Source organism: Ceratotherium simum, chromosome 17, assembly GCF_057802395.1.
Source record: "Ceratotherium simum simum isolate JZ-2026a chromosome 17, ASM5780239v1, whole genome shotgun sequence".
NCBI lineage: Eukaryota > Metazoa > Chordata > Mammalia > Perissodactyla > Rhinocerotidae > Ceratotherium > Ceratotherium simum.
The window spans coordinates 5,782,669-5,802,957 of NC_141916.1; the positions used below are offsets into that span (position 1 = coordinate 5,782,669).

Sequence of the window (20,289 nt, forward strand, 5' to 3'; positions counted from 1 at the left end):
CAGCTGTGACATACAACTACCTACTGGGGCTTTGGGGGAAAAATAAATTAAAAAAAAAAAAAAAGAGAGAAAAAAATAAAATAAAATAAAATACCAGCTTAATTACACTCTAATGTACTCATATAAAATCAAAAACCATGTGCTGGAGGCTTATGTAAGAGAACGACAGTGGGATCAAACTGAACCAGCATCCTCAGCTTTGGGTATCAGGCTGTCAGCAAGTGTAATAATCCCAGCAGGCAGATCACAGCTGCCTCTACAACTGGCTTGAACCCTTGACGACCTGGTTTAAAGCTGACCTCCCAGTCAATCTAACTATTTCCATAAACTGACAATGAAGAAATTATCAAAGACCCTAATAAGAGCCCAATTATTCTAATAGGAAATAACTTTAAATTTCTCAATCAGTGACTTTTATGCAAAAATCCAGTGAACTGCACTGATCCAGGCTTAAAAAAAAAAAAAAAAAGGAATTTCAATCTCCTATCAAGTGAGCAAGATAAATAAATTGAATATGAATGTAAATATTTTCTTCTTACCGGCAACATACAAATTTATGAAGACAAGGCATAGTCAAAGTTCCCCATTAAAAGGCTGTTAACTAATGAAACGAGGAAGCAGAAAATATTCAGACCATAAGGTTTGAGCCTCTGTCCAGGAAACATCTGGCTCCTAGAATCTCCCCTCTGAGGCAGGACAGCAGGCCACGCTCAGGGGCATTACCTTGACTATCTGAATGCCCATCGAGTCATCATCAGGATTACTCCTTTCATTGAAAGTGAAGCGCATGGTTTTGTCCCAATCAATGGCTATACTGTGCAAATAATGATCTGCCAAGGTCAACCAAACCTAAAACATTAATAGATAAAGAAGAATGCTAAAGTAAAAGACATAATTTCACCTTTCTTTATTAAAAATAGTTATTGCGTCCAACAAGAAAATGGGAACTGATCCCAGACCAGACACAGCCCACATGCATAAATCTACTTTTCATTGAATGTTTGCTGTACTGAATTGTACCAAGTAGGGCCTTTCAATTAATATTTGTTGAGTTCCTACCATGTACCAAACAATGATCCAGCCATGAGGGATACTGTTAAGAAAACAAAAAACAATTTCAGAGTCTATTTCAATTCACTGGATTAGCTGTATTATCTCAGGAGTTTGTTATCCTTGGCTCTGAATTGCTCTCTATGCTTGGGCAAGAGCCACCTGGCCACTCATGGAGAACGGGCCTTTTTTCAGAGTGGCCTCTGCCTTTAAATCATCCCTCTCTCATACAGACAAAAAAAACTGACAGATGGGCTCCCATAATGAATATCTTTTTTAAGAGAAACTGGATATTTTTACTCCTTTGATTACTTTGTCCTGAAAAGCTGTTTCTGAAAGATGTATTGCATAATGCCATTTTTAATGTATATTTTGAGGGACCCCCAGTGTTCAAATTCTAGGAGTTTAAGACTAGGTTTACAAACTAATATACTAAGAAAGCATTTCAAGTCTTGGTATTTGAATATAATTTAGCAGGAGTGACACTGATTAATATCTCCAGCCAGACTTCTCTCCCAAGCATCAGAATCATATGTCCAAATGCCCACTCAACACCTTCAATTTAGATAATCTAACAGGCATCTCAACCGTAACAGATCCAAAACCAATCATCTAATCACCACCCCTCAACTACACATACATACACACAAACACACTCATCTGCTCCTCCCATCTGAGTGAACAGTAACTCTACTCTTCCAGTAGCTCAGGCCAAAATCTCAAGGTCATCGTTGACATCCCTCCACCACTTTATATTCAATCCAACAGGAATTCATGTCAACTCAGCCTGCGAAACATATCTAGAATCTGACCCCTTCTCCATCTCCATGACCACAAGCCTGATTGATCCATCTCTTGCCTGAATTAGTGCTAGTCTTCTCCTGGTATCCTTGCTCCTGCCCTTGTCCCTCACATTCCCAAGTCAGCAGCCAGAGCAGTCCATTCAAAATATAAGTCGTATCGTGTTACTCCCCTGCTCAAAACTTCCCAATGCTTCCCATCTCACGGTGGGCAAAAGTCCCATTATGTCCCACAAGGTCTTACATGATCTGCCATCCCCCTGGTCCCATCACATCACCTCTGTGACCTTCTTTCCAATTGCTTTCCCCTTCACTGTGCTTCAGCCACCTGGCCTCTGGCTTTCGTTTGCACACTCCTCAGATGCTCCTGCCTGCGGGCCTTCCTCTGCTGGGAGTTCTCTTCCCCCAGGTAGCTGCACACCTCCTGCGGCCCCATTCAAATGTCACCGTGCTATTTAAAATTCCACCTCCTTATCCCCATTCCTCCACACTCTCCTTATTTCTTTCTCTGCTTTATTTTTATCCATGGTACTTATCACCATCTGACATACTTTATATTTTATTCATTGTAAGCTCCACGAGGACAAAAACTTTGGTCTGTTTTTTTTTTTTTCCACTGCTGTATCCCCAATACCTAGAACAGTACCTGGCACAGAACAGACAATCAATAAAAACTTATTGAACAAATGAATAATGAAGAGAGACAGGTTTTAAATTATAAATCTAGAATATCCTTTTTGACATTCCAGACACTATAAAGAGGGAAAGGGTGATGGTCCTTTTATATTTTAGCCCTACAAATCCTCCTCACCTTTCTCCTCCATTCCTTTGGGATTCCTGTCGATAGTCTGGCAACTGCCTTGAGAGCATCATACCACTACGAACAAAAAAGAAATATTGGCAAAGTGATAATATTGACCTGGAGAAGCACTTTTCAGCCTTTTTCCCATCCTGACATCTGTAGAGTATGATAAAATTTGTACAGCACACTGGGGTAAACAGTCAGAGCTTCTTCCAGCCAGAAATGACTGGTCTGAGGACTGTGACTGCCCCAACCACCCCCCCAACCTTAGGTACCCTTAACACACCTGTGACTCATTTGCAGCACACACACAATAGCCGGGAAGCTCTGGTTCAGAAACCAAAACGTGTATTATGGATTCAGAATAATAGACATATGGTTTTTGACTTTTTTTTTCACACTTGCACCACTAATAGAAAGCACAAAATTTTTCATTGCAAGTATAAACCCAGGCCACTTGTAGCTTCATAAGTTAATTTACCTATAATTTTAAAAACTGACTCATCTTCTCATGCATATCAAAGTATATGCCAATTTTCCCACTTAGGGAATATATCTCAGTGTACCCTGTAGATACCATAAAATAAGTATTTTCAAAACCAAAAATAAAGTTACCTGCTGAAAACCATTTTGACCTAAAGATGGCTCAAGAGTGAACTTCAACTTCGTGTCAACTCCTAAAAGAAAAATATATAAATAACTGTTATTTTGGGAGAAAATGACAAGTTATACGAAAAATAAAAGTAAAAATTAACCTAATTCTATTGAATCATCATAAAATTTTTAAAACACTTATTTTTACTAAATTTTAGTCAATTTTGTTAAAAGAAAAAGTAAGAATATTGATTATTAAAATAGAAAAATATCCTATGGCAACAGAATGGAGCTTATCACATAGGATGGTGGTCTCCACAGCTGTCTGGAGTAATGCAAAACAGGAACAAAAAAATTATACCACAGGCATGGAATCCTACAGACTTCCACTCAACTCTGGTTCCTAGAGTCAAACCAGTTATTTACCCTGCCTCAGTCTCAATTCTCTGTCTTTAAAATGAGGATAATAACGTCTTTCTCAGTAGACTGTTGTGAAGATTAACTGTAAATCACCTAGCATGGTATAGTTGATATTCATAAAACTTTGGAAGAGAATTCTCTACTTACACTATGTTTGACATACAGAATGCATGAACTAAGTCTATTAAGGAAACTTCAGTGGAACATCAAAAGTTATAAAAATAATGTCATTGCCTTGCCACTTATGGATGAATCCATTTTAACAATCCTACTGGGAGATTTTCGTATGTTTTAAAATTCTGTCATAATATACTCATTCATTGAAGATAAAACAGTTTGTATGGTTAATTATAGACTATAAGCTAAGAATATAACTGAAAAACTCTAATTCCAAGTTATCTACAACTTTAGATAAACTTCTTTGACTCAAATCCCAAATCTATGGATAGAAGTAAATAAATAGGAGACTATATAAAGACTATATGCTTATAATATATAAAGACTATATGCTATATTCATTCATATTGGATTTTTATTCAGAATTCCATATTAGAAGTATGTGCTGTTGTTACTGAAGTGAAATTACATGACAATTTTTACTCCCACTTAAATTCTAGTAAAAAATAATATAATTAAATCTGAAAATGCTATATATTCTTTTTTCTACAATTTCAAAATCAATGAAATGACCAAGTTCAAGGACCAAGAGACAACAAACATTAACAATAGCATTCAGTTTTACAATTTATAATTGTCATTTATGACGACCTTTTTGCTTCTAAGATGTTAACTGCAGACTAGGCATACTGAAAACCTCTCCACAACTTCCACTTAGGGGCTGGTATGTAGATAAGAACAATGCTTGGAATCTGTAAAATAATAATAATACAGTAGACTTGTCTTTTTAAAAACATCTATATGGAGTCAAGAAGCTGAAAAGAGCTGTGTCTGATTTGCCCAAGCCTATGACAATATGCAGAGGCCCTTCTTGGAGTCATAGAAGAATACTGTGAATACATGAGTTGGGTCCTAGATTTCTAAAGTCAAGCTGTGGTAGAGAATCCCAGGCTTCCAATCTATGCCCTGATATTTCTTTTCAAAGCTTCAGGGCCACAACCATACTCTGCCTGACAAGCTTTTCTTCTCCGAAGGTATATTAAGTAGCCCCACGGATTCTCATCGCTCTGAGATGGTTTAAGTGATAGTCCCGCCTCAGTGCATTGCAACAATACAATGGCCACAAAAGTGTCTGTGAGGTTGCTGTCCAGATGCGGGGTGCTGAATGGAGGAGCCTACAGTCATGACGTTTGCTTTATTTTAACAAAGACCAGGAAATTCGGTCCCGCGTCGAATTATTCTTTTCGACCTAAAAGCCTCGGATTCCCTGTGTGTATGACCGAATATGCTCCCTTGACGGTCTCAGTGCACCTGCTGGGCATCATGCCGATTGCCTCGCTGGGCTAAAACTCGGCTGGGGCTAGTCAAAACCACAGTTATTTTCTCATGGTCAAAAATGAGTCACAGGATTTAACCGGAATTGATCATTCACCGCCTGCGTGCAAAAGCTGAAATCAGGTCATTTTCATCTCTTTTCTTCTAACTGAATAAGTAAGGGGAGAAGGTTTATGTTTCATCTGATAATCACAGTTGTTCTGGATTCAGAAATACAAAACACTTTTAACGCGGGAAGGAGTCTTTTTTTTTTTTTTTAAGGGTAAAGGCAGACGGCGAATAAATACTACAGTCTCTGCAACCAGACACTTCCTTGGGGAGAAAAACAAAGAAACCACGAGGTTCGGAAAGGCAGCGACGCGTTCCACCCTTTGGGGATCAGTGCCTGGGCAGATTCTCCCCTGCAGCCTCAGGATACTAGGTCCCGGAACGCGCTGGGAGGCGGGTGTCGGAGGAGGACGAACCCGCCTGGAACCCAGCTGGTGCCACTCCAGGGACAGACGAGCGCTAAGCACGGGTGCGAGTACAGCCGCCACCCCTTGCCAAAAAGCTCTATGCCCAGGCGCCCGCGCCAGGCTCACAAAACCCCGGAGAGGGATGCCGCTGGTGGAGCAGACGCGGAGTTATGCAGTCTGGAGAAGCAAGGATGTGTAAACACAGGCTGACAGCAGAGAGGGCCTCGCCTAGCACGGCCAGGCGCGCTCCGCGACTTCATAAGAAAGGATCTCTCCTTGCAGGAGTGTTTCCTGCCCGCTCCCCACCCGACCACACAAATTAGAGGCCCCAGGAGAGCTGGCCCCGGCACTCACACCGAAGGGACCCTCAGGAAAATGCACCCGATTTTTCCTTCACAACCACTGCCTTGCCCTCCGACCCGAAGTATAAACCTGTGCCTTTCTCCGCCTCACACACCTCTCTCAGGGTCTGGCTTCTTGCAAGCCCGGAGCACAAATGGTGGCGGGGCCTCTGATGAGCCGGGCAGGCGCCAGCACTTCCCCACCACGCGGAGAAGGCCGAGCGCACAGCTCACCAGCAGCAGCTCCGGCACCAGCTGGGCTGGACCGCACACAGGCCGCGGGGTGGGGGTCCGCGGGCAGCCGGCGGGAGCAGCCGGTCCTCCGCGCCCTGGGAGGCCGCCGGCCCTGGTGTGCACTCTGCCCTCCCAGGCCCACCCAGCCCCGCCTGCGCCGAGCCGCGGTGTCCAGCACCGGGCGGCCGCGGGCGCTCCCCGGCCTAGCCCGAGTCCAGCTGAGGCAGAGACGCGAGCAGCACCAGCTCCGGGGGTGCCACGCGACTTTCCAGCGCCCCCTCCGCAGCCGAGCGCTCACCCGGCTCCAGGGTGCAGAGCAGCCGGGGCGCGGTCCGGGAAATGCAGCTGCGCTTCTTGAGCACGTTGCTCAGGATGGTGCCCACGCCGCCGCCGCCGCCGCCGCCGCCGCCCTGCCGCTTCAGGCATCTCCCGCCGCGCCTCAGGGAGCCGGTCAGCTTGTCCTGCCGCATCCGAGAGCCCCGAGCCCCGGCGCGGCACCGTCCGCCTGGGTCCCCGCCGCCCCGCGGGCGTAGCGGCTGCGCGCGGGGCCCCGCGAGTCGGCTCGGCCGAGGGTCGCTCTGGGCCAGCGAGAGCGCGGCCGGCGCTCGGGGGTCGTGGGGCTCTGCCGGGCGCCGCGGGAGCCGCCGAGCGCGGAGCGGCCGGCGCGCATCTGCAGTGCGGAGCCGGCACGGCTGAGGCAGGACAGGGCTCGGGGCGGGGAGGGAGGGCGGGAGCGAGCGAGCGGGCGCGGGAGACGAGGGCGGCGCTCCCGCCCCCAATCCCGGCATCACCGCGCGCAGGCGGGGCGGCTCCGGCTGCCGCGCGCCCGGAGCCCTGGAGCCGCGGAGCCCGGAGCCCGGGAGCGGGCGGGTGAGCAACTGCGCCCGGGACCAGAAGCAGCGACAGAGAGTCCCGTGCTCTCCCAAGACCTGGGACGGCTGGAGGAGGCAGCAAAGGGAGCAGGTCTCAGGTGCAGAACACCAGCGAGACGCAAGCCCCCACCTCCTCGGAGCAGCGTCGGAAGGGACGGTCAGCCGACCGCAGGACGAAGCTGGCAGCGCGGCAGAGAAGCACAAGCTTCTTCCCCAGTTGTGGTCAACTCTTTCCCGGCAGCTTAGAGCGGCCTGGCAAGCATGTAAAAAACAATAGTAATAATAATGGTTGTTTCTCTTGGAAGAGGGGCTTCAAAAAAAAAGAAAAGTGCTCCCATTTAAAAAGAGTTTTTAAAGAGTATTTCCTCATCTCTCCAGACAGACTTTAGTAGTTCAGAACTATTAGCTAGCGTTACTGAAAAAAAAAAAAAGCCATTCTTAAAACTATAACATTCACCAATGGAATATTAATCATGAAAATGAATGAGGAAGGAAAGGATGTGGGGGCCATACAAAGATATTTGTAATTGCCAACATTTAGAAAGGAACACTAGATGGATAAGCCAAAACCTAATTTTAACAGTATTTATATGGGCGGGAACAGGATGGAAGAGACAGGAATGGAAAACAGACTTCTCTGGATGTGCCTTACATAGTTTTGACTCAGGAACAACATGTTATATTAATAATATTAACCAATTAAGTAGAAAGAAAACACCAAAAATTGAAAATGAATGAAAACAAACTTCACTGACTATCCCACTGATGGCATGAGAACACAAGAAAACCTAATATGTTGTTGGAATACCCTATTATGACTAGACATCAATGGTGGTATATACTCCAAGGGCAAGTAGAACTGCAAAGAAATCTTAAATTTCATTCAGTAGCATTATTGTTATTAATATTGGTATTATTTTTCTAATTCTTATGTACACTACAGGATAAAGCAAATAATGTTAATGTCAAAAGGAACCAAGATGTTTTCAGTGTAACAGAAAATACAAGTGTACAAAGAAATTACGTTTTTTTAAAATCCTGCAATAGTATATTTAAATTGGAAATATTAGTATGAACTCATCTTTTTTCTTTTCAAAAGTACATATATATCCACTGAATAGGTATAGAAGTAAGGACAACCCTGCAGCAATTAACACCCCCAGGACCCAGGTTGTGGTCTCTAAAAACCAGTTCCCACTAAAAGAAACCAGGGCTCCTTTATGGTGATACTGATTCCAGATTTGGGCCAGAAAAAGCACAAGATGAGCCTGAAACACCTTGATGAGCTCAGAGAGGAAGGAAGTGTTCCAAGACTAATGGGCTCATCTCAAAAGGACACAAGAGCCACATGAATAGGCTCTTCTTGGCCCAAGGTGGAACAATTTGAGTATCAGAAACAATCACTGCTACTGACTGACAAGTATTGAATATTTTTAAAATGCATTCCTAATGATATTCTGAAAGAGCTGAAAAAAGAAGTCATTCTTATGACTCTGCACACTTCTTTTGTAATCAGTACATTCTGGACTTTGTGAGGTGCCCCCAGAATTTGAGGACAATGTCAGAAATGGTACAGCTCTAAGCATGGAATATGCATTTCATATATAAGAATCTATTAAAATGAGATTAGTCATCTGCAAAAATAAACCAGGCTGATAAGGGATATGTCAGCTACTAAGTTACACCTGCCTGACTGAGGTAAAGGCGCTCTGAAAAAGGCAGTTCTCTGCCTCATCACTTTAGAAGATGAAGTCATTGTTTAACCTGGTCATGATTACTGTTTGGCTTAGATTTCCCAACATTTTACACCAAGCTCAGGTACAGAAATCTATCCTTCATCAGCCTGATACTTTTACAGTTTTAGTACATATTCTTTTTTCCTTTAGCTTTCTCTTAACTTTAATAAATTGTCCATTAACTGTTCCAGCCATCTCAGCTATGCTGAGAACAATAATAGAAAGAAGTCTGATGTCTGCCTTTGGCCAATTTTTTAGAGGGCACAACAGGCCCCTGGGAATGAAGATGGGGATGAACATCCAGAATCAAAGGGGGAGAATGGGAAAGAGAGGGAAAATCCAGAACAAGCTGATAACTGCAGGCACAGCCTTGTCTTCCAGAGTTCTCATCTGCTCAAACCTTAGAGGTTTTTATGTTCTCTTTTAATAAGAGAGGCTATTCACACTCAGTTGTAGCACTGGGCCAACAGGAAAGACAGCCTCATCGGCCAAGAGGAGGAGCCATGGGCTCTGCTCTACAACACTGCCTCTGGGTGGAGAAGAGGACACCCAGCTCCCAGGGCTGCTCACAGAAGCCACTCAGAGCATCAAGCAAACTTTTGATTGTCATTTGGCTTCCTATGTCATTTGGCTTCCCGTAGAGACTCTGCTGCAGAGGAGAGAATGTACTGACCGGTTAACAGCAGTCAATACCCCTGAGTTCACTCAACTCTCAGTTGAAGAAATCAAATTCCTGGACCGCCAAAGCCGAAGTCTAAACCCGAGATTGCCGTCTCACCCAGAAGCGTCACGGCTGACAAAAAGGCCTCTTATCTGAAGTTCTTCTTCAGTTACAATACTTTTCTTACTAGTAGTGACAGGGGCTTGTTTACTTTCAAAATGAAAATTCCATTTCACCTCCCTTAGATTTCTTACAAGGACAAACTGACTGTTAAAAAAAACTTCCTTGAAAACTTCACATTCTAAACTACAGACAAGTTGAAACTGGCCAAAAAGAAATTTTTTTAAGAGTTTCTACTATTATACCAAGAAGTAGTGAGGGAATTAAATAATATTATTTTGTTTACATTGGCAAGGAAAGCCCAGACTGCCAACTTTTATAGCAAACAGATAATTAAACCAGAGCTAAAATACAATGTTCTAAAAGCAGCCGTGGCACAAGCCTAGTATTATGTTTATTGTATGACTCAGAGTTTCTTATTCATGTCTGGAATATTGTTTTCTAAAAGCAAAAGATGTCATCTGAAGTCAACTTGCAGAGGACACAATGCCAGCATGGACTCTGCTTGAGAATCTCAGCTAGAGAGATGTCCAGCCAAGGCCAACTCCCCGTCACTCTTCACTCATCAAATAGTACCAGTGAATTCAAGTTTGGGCAAATCGTACCTTAGCATGGTCCAGAGCAGAGACGATTTAGGCTCAATTTGGGAAAAGGAAGGCTCAGTGAAAACTCCACATTGGATGACAATCTGTCACTTAGAATGGCTAAAGATGACAAGTGCTTTGAGGACATGCCCTCTCCGACTCAGAGAGGAACATCCCCAGAGATGCCAGCTCCCAGGCTGACCCTAGGATGTCCCCCTGCACCAGCAAGGCCTACGTGCCGTGAGGGAGGCTTCCTTGAGAGCAAACTATTCCTTTAATGGGAAAAGAGGGAAGAAGTCAGAAGGAAAAGAAAGCCCAACATAAGGACTAAAAGCTCTGTCCCACGGGCCTTCCAGAAGGGAATCAGGTCTGGGACTTTTGTGATTCCTAATGCTGCTATTTTTAACAGTAAAGTCTTAAAATAAAAAGGGCCTACGTGCTTATCCTCAGAGACTGAACAGAACCAGTGGGACAATTACCAAGAGAAAAAGCCCCGGAAGCCTGCTGCGAGGAGAAGAGAAACCACAGGGAGGTGTCTGTTCTGGGGAAGGGGCCTGGAGCTCATCCTGAGAGCTGCAGGGCTCCTGGCAGCTGTTTGTTCACTAGCACCCGAGTCTCTGAGCGTCAGAAGAGATCCCACCAGACGTCAGGTCTAGTGCTGTCTCCCACTGGGCAGAGATGGGGGCGTTTGCACTCATGCTAATAAAAAGCGTGGGCTCTGGTGGCATAAAAGCCACTATTCTCCTCTCTGCTTTCCCCACAGTTTTTGGAAATCTGTGAGCAATTCCTGAATAGTAAAAATAATATCTCCGAAAGGACAGTAACTGTGGCCAGTACCCTAAGAAGTTAACACTCTGACCCACCTAACAGTGGGGCCTGAGTAAGGAGTAGTTCCTTCAACTCATTATTTCAGGATCTGGGACGGAGCCCACACGCCGTGAGCTCACGGTGATGAGCATCATGACCATTTTCTCCTCATGAAAGAGGCAGAGAGGCAGGGCAGCAGGAAGAAACTGAGGGGTAAGAAAAAACCTTGCAATTATCTGACATCACATTACGTACCTGGGACACTGTATTTTCTTTCTATATGATTTTCTCCCCTCAGTCATAAAAACCTATTGCTCTATTTAAATACAGGCATCCTTGAAGACAATCCGGGGTGGCTTTTGTACTTTGTTTGTTTCGGAGAAAGGACTCTGTCACGCATGGAACAGAAAAGCTTTGAAATTCCAACACCAGAGCACACTCAGCACTACCTTCTACCTCCAGGGAGCTCCTGTTTATGCTTTCTCAGGACCATTCCCACTCATCGGATATTTTCAAAAACAAAACCACTCCTAACGTTCTCCCCAAACACACTCAAATATTTTGGATGCAGTATTGTAAGAATAACCAGTTTTATTTACAGACCAGAAATGTTTAAGTTAAAAACTCACCTAATATAAAAACTTCATTCCCAGCTGGAGCGGAAGTCCCATTTCAGAGTACCATACTGGAAATGTACTTAAAACCCTGCAGCCCGGCCCCCGTAACCTCAGTCGCATAACTAACCCAAGATTTTAGAAATTATTATATTGTTCTTCTTGGCCTATTATTTTCTGCAAAGTATTTTCTTGCCCCAAAATAACTGAAATTGATTCAATACCTCTTGAAGTAGGTTTATGTTGACCATATAAAGACATCTTTATATTTCTTTTATCCATTCATTCATTCATGATATAAACATTTATCCATCAGCTGCTGTGGGGAAGGCATTGTGCTATGGTCTGTGGGGAATAAACGGATGAGTTCAGTACATTTTCTACCCTCAAGGAGCTTACAGTTTACAGAGGGAGGGACAGAGTGGGTGGTGATGGGGCACTGTGGAAGGTTCACTTGACATCTGATGCCAGTACTCGGAGGGTACCATTATCTCCACCACCTCCTGAGTTCTGAATATCCCAGTGTCTTCCCAGAGCTTTATTTCATTCAACTACTAAATTTCACCTGAAAACAGGCAGAGGACAAAGCTCATCCACACTCTTTTTATAATTGTGGTAATCAGCTCTTCATGTCCACATCAGGAGTGGAACTCAAGACTTAGACCCTCACGTTAGAAGATGAAATCATTGCTTAACCTGGTCACAATTAACTATCTAGCTTAGATTTCCCATCCTTTTACACCAAGCCATCCTCGGATTCTTTTGACCCTGTCGAGGGATATGAAAGGAGCAGGTTTCTCCTACAGATGCAGATTAGTTTGGCTTAGAAATATATGTTCCTAGAGAGGAGAAGGGCGATGCCTCTGAAAAGAATATGCTTAATTTTGACGGTAAGAAGAGAGAAGTATCAGGAAGAGGAGAGAAAGCAGAACCAACGCTAATGTTGGCTTGTCTGGCCTGGGAGCCTTAGATCTCCCAGCTGGGTTCCTTGAGAAGAGAAGATGTAGACCGTGTGGCCTGATGAGGTTGGAATTCTACTGCCCACACTTACTAGCTCTATGGCCTTGAGCCAGTTACCTAATTTCTGGGTTTTGGTTTCCTCATCTTTAGAATAATGATACTTATTTGAGTTACTGTGAGAATTAAACGGCATAATGAAAGTCAAGAGTCCTGCACAGCAGAGGTAGAAAGCAGACACTCACTACATTTACATTTGGGTGCCTGCTTCTCTTAGTGTTTGTTGTTGTTGCACAGGATAAAGGTGAAAATGTCCCGGTTAGCAGTCACTCAGAAGTCTGCCCAGCAGAGGACCCCGGACCTGACCACACTGAAACTCAGGGACTGGCCGGAACACCCCTCTGAGCCCCCACCAGATGCTCCTCTTGTGCTTTCTTATCCTGGTGCCCTCACTCACGTGGTAGGACGATTGAGATGAGCTTCGTGTTTACTCCCAAGGGCTAAATCAGAACTGTTCAACAGGAGTTACAGAGAGGCAGACAGCAGCAAAATTGAAGAATGCTCTGCCATAAAACACACAGCCTCAGGAGGTCTTAAATGTCCTGTCCTCTGGAGTTCTCGGGCCAAGGCTTCAAGCCCAGGAGTCAGGAGTGTGTGAAAGGATATTTAAATGAGGGGCCTCCAACAATCAACACCAGGAAAACAGCTTCCAGTGCTGTGACCCTCTGAGATCAGTTCAACTGATATTCAGAGCCTATTACTCTATAGAATTCCTCAGTCCAGTATGAATGTGGACCAACTGTAACGCTTGGAGAACATGGTTTGGATTGTTACATTTTCAGGTAAACTGAGGTTAAAGCAAAAAAGATCCTTTTGGCTTCAGTCCTCATTAAGAATATTTTTTAAATGTATTATGCTAGTTTCTGGACTTAAAAAGAGTATTCTGAACAAATTGAATTTTTATGCACTTATGAAGAATTTTACATTACCTTTAGATGATTATTCTCATTGTATAGGAGTCCAGGACAGGTATTAGAAAGGAATTTCAAACCATGTTAGGAACTACATTAAAAGGAAAGTGCATATCTATTGAAGTACACAGGTGACAGAGGCTGGCAGAAGGAAGGACTCTGGTGGTGTGTCAGTCAATACAGGCCTCAGCGTTTTAAAAAGTAGCATATCTGTTGATTTACATCACTTTTATCTTTACATTCATAAAGATACAGGAATCCACCAGCGTATCCTTGGAAATGGTCATATGTATGTTCTCATTTTTGAAAGTGAACCTAAACTTTTGGTGATAGAGAAAAACTCCTAAGGAAGCAGACGGCTCTTAATAAATACACTCCCTATGTGTTCCTTCTCTTCTAGAAGCAATACAATTATTGGCCAATTATACTCGTGTACTTAATATAGCAGCACTGGCACCTTTAATTACCCCTGTCTTTAGTTTCAGCTTACCACAGAGTGTCATTCGGCAGTACATCAGTCTGGCCTAACGCCACCATCAATCAGATATGCCAGCTCCTAGGGAGGGGACAGGTTATGTCTTAAAAAAGTTACCTCTGGTCTCCCTAAATTTTAAACCTTCCTAATACTTGAAAACTAAGTACCACAGTGTATTTTAGGAAAATTCAAAATAATTTTCTAGCACAGGGCCTGATATACAGTAGGCACTCAGTGAAGGATTTTTTTAATTGCATCTATGACACACAAAGAATATCAGGTTGGAATCCTGCTGACGGGACATTTAAAAATGGTACCTGCCTTAACACCTGAATTCCATATGCCACCCTTCTCCCAATCCCACACCTGATTCATCCATGCCCTTGAATTATTTATAGGCAGACCTTCTCCTCTCAATAGATCATAAACTCTTTTGAGCACAGAAACTAAGTCTTATTCATTGTTGGATCTTTCCCCTCCCCTGCCTGCAGCAAGCATGGGGCTCTGTACACAGTTGACACTTGGTGCATGAACATTAAAAATAAATAACACCAGGGCCAGCCCCGTGGCGCAGCAGTTAAGTGTTCGCACTCCGCTGCTGGCGGCCTGGGTTTGGATCCCAGGCGCACACCGACGCACCGCTTGTCAGGCCATGCTGTGGCGGTGTCGGATACAAAGTGGAGGAAGATCAGCACGGATGTTAGCTCAGGGCCAGTCTTCCTCAGCAAAAAGAGGAGGAACGGCAGACGTTAGCTCAGGACTGATCTTCCTCACAAATAAATAAATAACACCATAAACTCATCATGTTAAGGAGACAGCCATACGTTCCCACTCAGTAAAAAAGGGACTTTCTATTCAACTACAAGAGAAATAAGCAGATGTGTTTATGAACAGTAATTTTGACTGACATTTGTGCAATGTATGAAAAAAATCCACAAACACTATTCTTAGTCTCTTTGACAAGTTTCCAAAATATGTGATGCTCACACATCACACATTTGCTCTACTCATCAGGTGAAAGATGCTCTTGAAATTCTGGATATAATGGCCGTCAGCATAGTATAGCAGCTAAAAAGCACAGACTCTAGAACCAGCTGCCTGGGTTTGAAACGTGGCTCCATCACTCAGCAGCTACGTAAACCTGGATAAGTTAATGGCCTCAGCTTCTCATCAGTAAATGGGACAATTAAAGTACTCACTTCATAGGGGTTATTCTAAGGATCGAATGATACAGGTAAAGCCTTTTCCATACTGTCTGGCCCACAGTAAGCTCTATGTACATAGTACCTACTATATTATTAATATATAGTGCTGGGCCGGCCCCATGGCTTGGTGGTTAAGTGAGCGCGCTCCACTGCTGGCGACCCGGGTTCGGATCCCGGGCTCGCACCAACGCGCTGCTTCTCCGGCCATGCTGAGGCCGCGTCCCACATACAGCAACTAGAAGGATGTGCAGCTATGACACACAACTATCTAACTGGGGCTTTGGGGGGAAAAAAAAAATAAATAAAATCTTTAAAAAAAAAAAATATATATATATAGTGTTAAAGGCACTTAGACTATTTTTTAAAGGAAAGACATTTTAAACTTATACATCAACATGTCGTAGATTACAAACGATGCCACCAGGTCACTCAAGCTTCTTTGCTCTTTAATTATGTTACCATCCATTTTGATACAGAGATTTTACTGCAAAACCAGTCTAGGAAGTCCATAAAAAGGAACATTAATTTAAATTGAGAAATTGCTCACATTTTTCATGATCTTGATTTTTTTCAACATGTTACTCGGGGAGAATTCGCTTGAATGCAGTCAAGTCAATCCTCCCCTGCTCTTCACAAATTAATAAAACCCCAGCATTAGTTACCTGACAACCGCTCGCTTTGCGAGATCACTACAAGCAAGAAGTCAATCTTTCACAGCAGAGTTGAAGTAAGCAATTTTCTTCTCAATCTATCCCTCCAATATTATATAGCTTGTTTAATAATGCATGCAACTTTTCAAAATTTGGTTCAATCATTTTATTTTAAAGAGTTTCCCAAATGTGACCTAGAAAGTTCTGGTCTCTATAAATTTCCATTATTTGCAATATAAGTGAGTTTTATGATGTAGTCTACATTCCTACATGTATTATCACCACTTTCTCAAGTTGGGGATTGCAAATACATCCCAGAAAGAGAAAAAGCTGGTCAAAAAATATCATCTTTATGATTTTGTGAATGTACCAGGACTCTATTTTCTAACAGAGATGCACAAAGAAAGAAGCAAGGATAAGAGGAGGAAATCAGTAACTAATAACATCTACATGTGCCAGTGGTCTGCTGTGGATCAGCATGGAGCCAGGTGCTTTAATTATCACATCTCATTTTAACCCAACAAGGTAAATATTCTTTCTCGAGAAAGGGGGAGCAAAAGGGGAGTGTATACATATATTATCAGGGTAATTTTTTAATAAGCATGGGGGAAAACGACTAAAAGAAAATACATTCAAATATAAAGAGTTAATTCTGGGTGGTGGGAATATGGGAATATATTGTATTTTTCCCTGCACCTTTCTAATTTTTTTTTTTATTCCTGAAGGCAGGAAAGAAAGAAAGAAGGAAGAAAGGAAAGACGAAACAAACAAACAAACCAAGAGGTTAAATACCCTTCCTAGGGTCATACAACTGTCAAGCAGTGGAGCTGGGATTTGAACCCAGGTCCATCTCACGCTAAAGCCACACTCTGTCCACTAAGCCAATAAAATATAACTAGATATTTTTGATCTGAGCAGGATCAAGAACATTTTGGAAGTTCCAAAAGGAGACTTATTCACAGCCCCATTTATGTTACCAGGTGAATGAAACATCTATAATTGCCTCAAACTCCCCGATATTATTTACCTACTAAAACAAACAAGATACTGGTAAAGATAACAAAGAAGCAGCCTCAACAAGGTCAGCTTAGCACTACGAGTTAACCAAAAACATCCCACGATGCCAGAGGAAACCAGTGAAGTTCTTAGGTGGGGATTACAGAAGACCAGCTGTATATACATGACACATGGCTGGCACATAGGAGCTAAATGGGGCCCACAGAGAGATGGTGCCTGGTGGAGACCTCATAGGGCACTCCTTTCTGCATTGACCCACCCTATAACTCATCCAGGAAAAATCCAGGCCACCTTGAAGTTCCCCCAAGAAACAGCAGGCACAATTTGTCTCTAAAAATAATTTTCCAAATATGAAACAGGAAACAGGAAGCTGGTTAATTAGCTGAGAAAGCAACAAACCAAAGACCCTCTCCATAGATAGAAAATGTTAAATGATGCAGACTTGGGATATAATCAGTCTCGAATAATTTTTGTGCCATTGTTGTGTTCCCTCTTTTGCAGGGAGCAGCTGTCATAATCACTGTATCTCAAAGTTAGGATAACATTTGCAATGATTCAAACCAAATTGCCCAGACTTTTAAAAAACGTGTTTGAAAACTCTTGCACAATATCACACACAGTAGAAAAACCTCATTAACCACTTACTGATGCTGAAGCTTTGATGCAGTGAGTCAACGCTTCAGAGGCTCCCTTGCTGTATGCCCAACACTTGCATTACAAAATTGGGTGTATAATTTGATTCAAAGTGAACCTTAGCCAAAGAGAATGCTATAGGCGACAAATTTATCTACGGCTACCTCTTCCATGAGGGAAAAATTACGTTAGGCCAGTGATGCGGGTTTACCGTCTGGTTCCTAAGTCTTCTGGCTTCCTAACAGCAAGGACAGTTGAGCCCTAAAACAGACTACTAGGGCCTCAAGGAAAAGACTGTCAGGAAAAAATTCCCAGGGGAAGAAGGCCAAAGAACATTTAAGAACAATATTGTCTGAGACACAACAGTCAGCCATTTCTTGTTTCCCCCCATGCTGTAACACTCTTCCACATTACCCTGAAACCTTCAGTAAAGTGCATACTCACAACCAGCTTCATGCCAGTGGTACTTTGGGGAGCGACAGAGGAGGAACACGTTTAGAGGGAAGTGAAGGAAGGAGGAGAAAAGATGGTGCTGCCAGAACAGAGAGCACATGATGATGGAGAAGTAGGACGGCCCCCATCAGAACAGATGTGAAACCAACTGCTCTCCCTCCCAGATCCACTGAGAAGGGCTGTGGGGAGTGGGGGCTATGTTTTGCTATCGGTTATCTCTAGTACAGGAGGTCACTTCTCATTTCTCCAAGGCTTTGTGATCATGGGAGATGGGGGGAGGGGGAGAAGTAGGGGCGAAGGGTAAGGAAGGGTGGCTTCATGCTGAAAAGGGCATGGGAGGGCTGCTGCCAGCGAATCCTCTTTCTCTGATGGGAATCGCTGGAAAAGCGGAAGATAAAGGCCTGGTGGGGAGGAGAAAGTGAAGGAGGAAGAGGGAGGGAAAGACATTCTGTCAAGAGATCCCAAGCTCCATGAGGTATAGAAGCAAGTCTTCAGACTAGACTTGTGGCGTTACTGATCCGAAGCCACAAACAAGGGGGTGGGTATGAATCAGATGCAGAGGGAAGCCACAGAAGCAGTTCAAGTGAGGAAAACAAGGCACAAGATCAATGCTGGGGAGACCGGAACAGGACAGAAAGCAGATGGATGGAGAAAAATGGTTCAGGAAGGAGGCTGTAAAGAATCCAGGGTATTAAAGGTGTATTTTTTATGTAGCACTGCATGGAGGCACAAGGACAAGCTTGCCATGTTTAAAAAGCCAGAGCTACCCCATGTTCACAGGAGCATTATTTCACAATAGACAAGGGGTGGAAGCAACCCAAGTGTCCATCAAAGGATGAATGGATAAACAAAATGTGCTATATATACATATATATACACATACATATGGTGGAATATTATTTAGCCTTAAAAAGGAAGGAAATTCTGACACATGCTACAACATGGATGAACCTTGAGGACATTCTGCTAAATGAAATAAGCCAGACACAAAAGGAAAAATACTGAATGGGGGTTGCCCACGACTGCGGAGAGGGAGGAATAGGGAGTTACTGGATGCAGAGTTTCAGTCTTGCAAGATGAAAAGAGTTCTGGAGATGGATGGTAGTGATGGTTGCACAATAATACAAATGTTCTTAATACGACTGAACTATACACTTAAAAATGGTTAAGGTGGCAACGTTTATGTTATGTGTATTTCACCACAATAAAAAAATAAGAGGTCCTTAAAAAAAATAAAAGCCAGAGGGTTTCAGATCAGCAGTTGGTATTGAGCAGTTTTGAATATGTTTCCCTTATAACAGCATCTTCCGAGATACAGTTCATCTTTTGGCAAACATTTCTGAGCACCTACTCTGTGCCAGCAACATGCTAGACACTGGCAACTCAAGGCTGGTAAGGTACAGTCCCGTGTGGGATGCAGACCAGGAAACAGAGTGACAATTCCATGTGACCAGGGCAACCCTGAAGAGTAAGCACCTAATTCAGACGATGTGGTCAAAGTACTTTCCAGAAGAGATAACGCCTCAGCTGGGTCCTACAAATAGAAGTTACCGTATAGAGGTAGTGGAGAGAAGAGCGCCAGGCAGAGGAAATAGCACACTGCAAGAGAGAACATGGTGAATTTTAAGTACCGCAGCTAACTCCTCCTGCCTGGAGCCCGAGGCGGGAACGAGTGACTGGAAGAGAGGAAGATGGAGAGTCAAACAGCATCCACGCGTCAACAATGAAAATTATTTTTCAGGACAGTGACGAACCAGTTGGGGGAAGGATGCTTTAGCTTTTGATTCATGATTAATTTCGTGGCAAGAATGCCATGAATGGCAAATTAGGACAAGCACAGAACAGGGAGTTGAGAGGAACACAGCACCAACTACCCATGTGGCTACACATCTTTCTATGTGTGGGGTAAATACACATAAAATTCACCATCCTCACCATCTTTAGGTGCACAGTTCAGTAGTGTTAAGGACATTCACCTCACTGTGCAACCAATCCCAGAACTCTTTTCATCTTCCCAAACTGAAGCTCTAGACCCTTTAAGCTCTAGACCCCAGCCCCTGACAACCACCATTCTACTTTCTGTCTCAATGAATTTGACTACTCTAGGTACCTCATATAAGGGGAATCACACAGTATTTGTCTTTTTGTGACTGGCTTATTTCACTTATCATAATGTCTTCAAGGTTCATCCATCTTGTAGCTTGTGTCAGAATTTCCTTCCTTGTAAGGTTGAATAATATTCCACCACATGTATATACCACATTTTTTTTTTATCCTTCATCCATCAATGCACACTTGGGTTGCTTCCATCCCTTGGCTATTACGAATGATGTTGCTATGAACATGGGTGTACAGATATCTCTTCGAGACCCTGCTCTCAATTCTT

General features: G+C 43.4%; 1 protein-coding gene across 6 annotated transcripts in view; it reads right to left on the minus strand.

Annotated features, from left to right (window-relative positions):
• The window catches only part of TBC1D30 (TBC1 domain family member 30), an 80,334-nt gene that overhangs the window by 32,695 nt on the left and 27,350 nt on the right, over positions 1 to 20,289 (minus strand). For 3 of the 6 annotated variants that reach the window (XM_087442073.1, XM_087442072.1, XM_087442071.1), the window contains exons 1-4: positions 6,447 to 6,632; positions 3,268 to 3,329; positions 2,662 to 2,727; positions 724 to 849 (exon numbers count right to left, since the gene is read on the minus strand). In XM_087442073.1, coding sequence (XP_087298199.1) covers positions 724 to 849; positions 2,662 to 2,727; positions 3,268 to 3,329; positions 6,447 to 6,618 — 426 coding nt within the window. In that variant the 5' untranslated portion in view covers positions 6,619 to 6,632. Of the gene's footprint in view, positions 1 to 723; positions 850 to 2,661; positions 2,728 to 3,267; positions 3,330 to 6,446; positions 6,633 to 20,289 lie in introns of those variants that run through there. The other 3 variants (XM_087442070.1, XM_014786761.2, XM_087442069.1) reach the window with 1 other exon arrangement.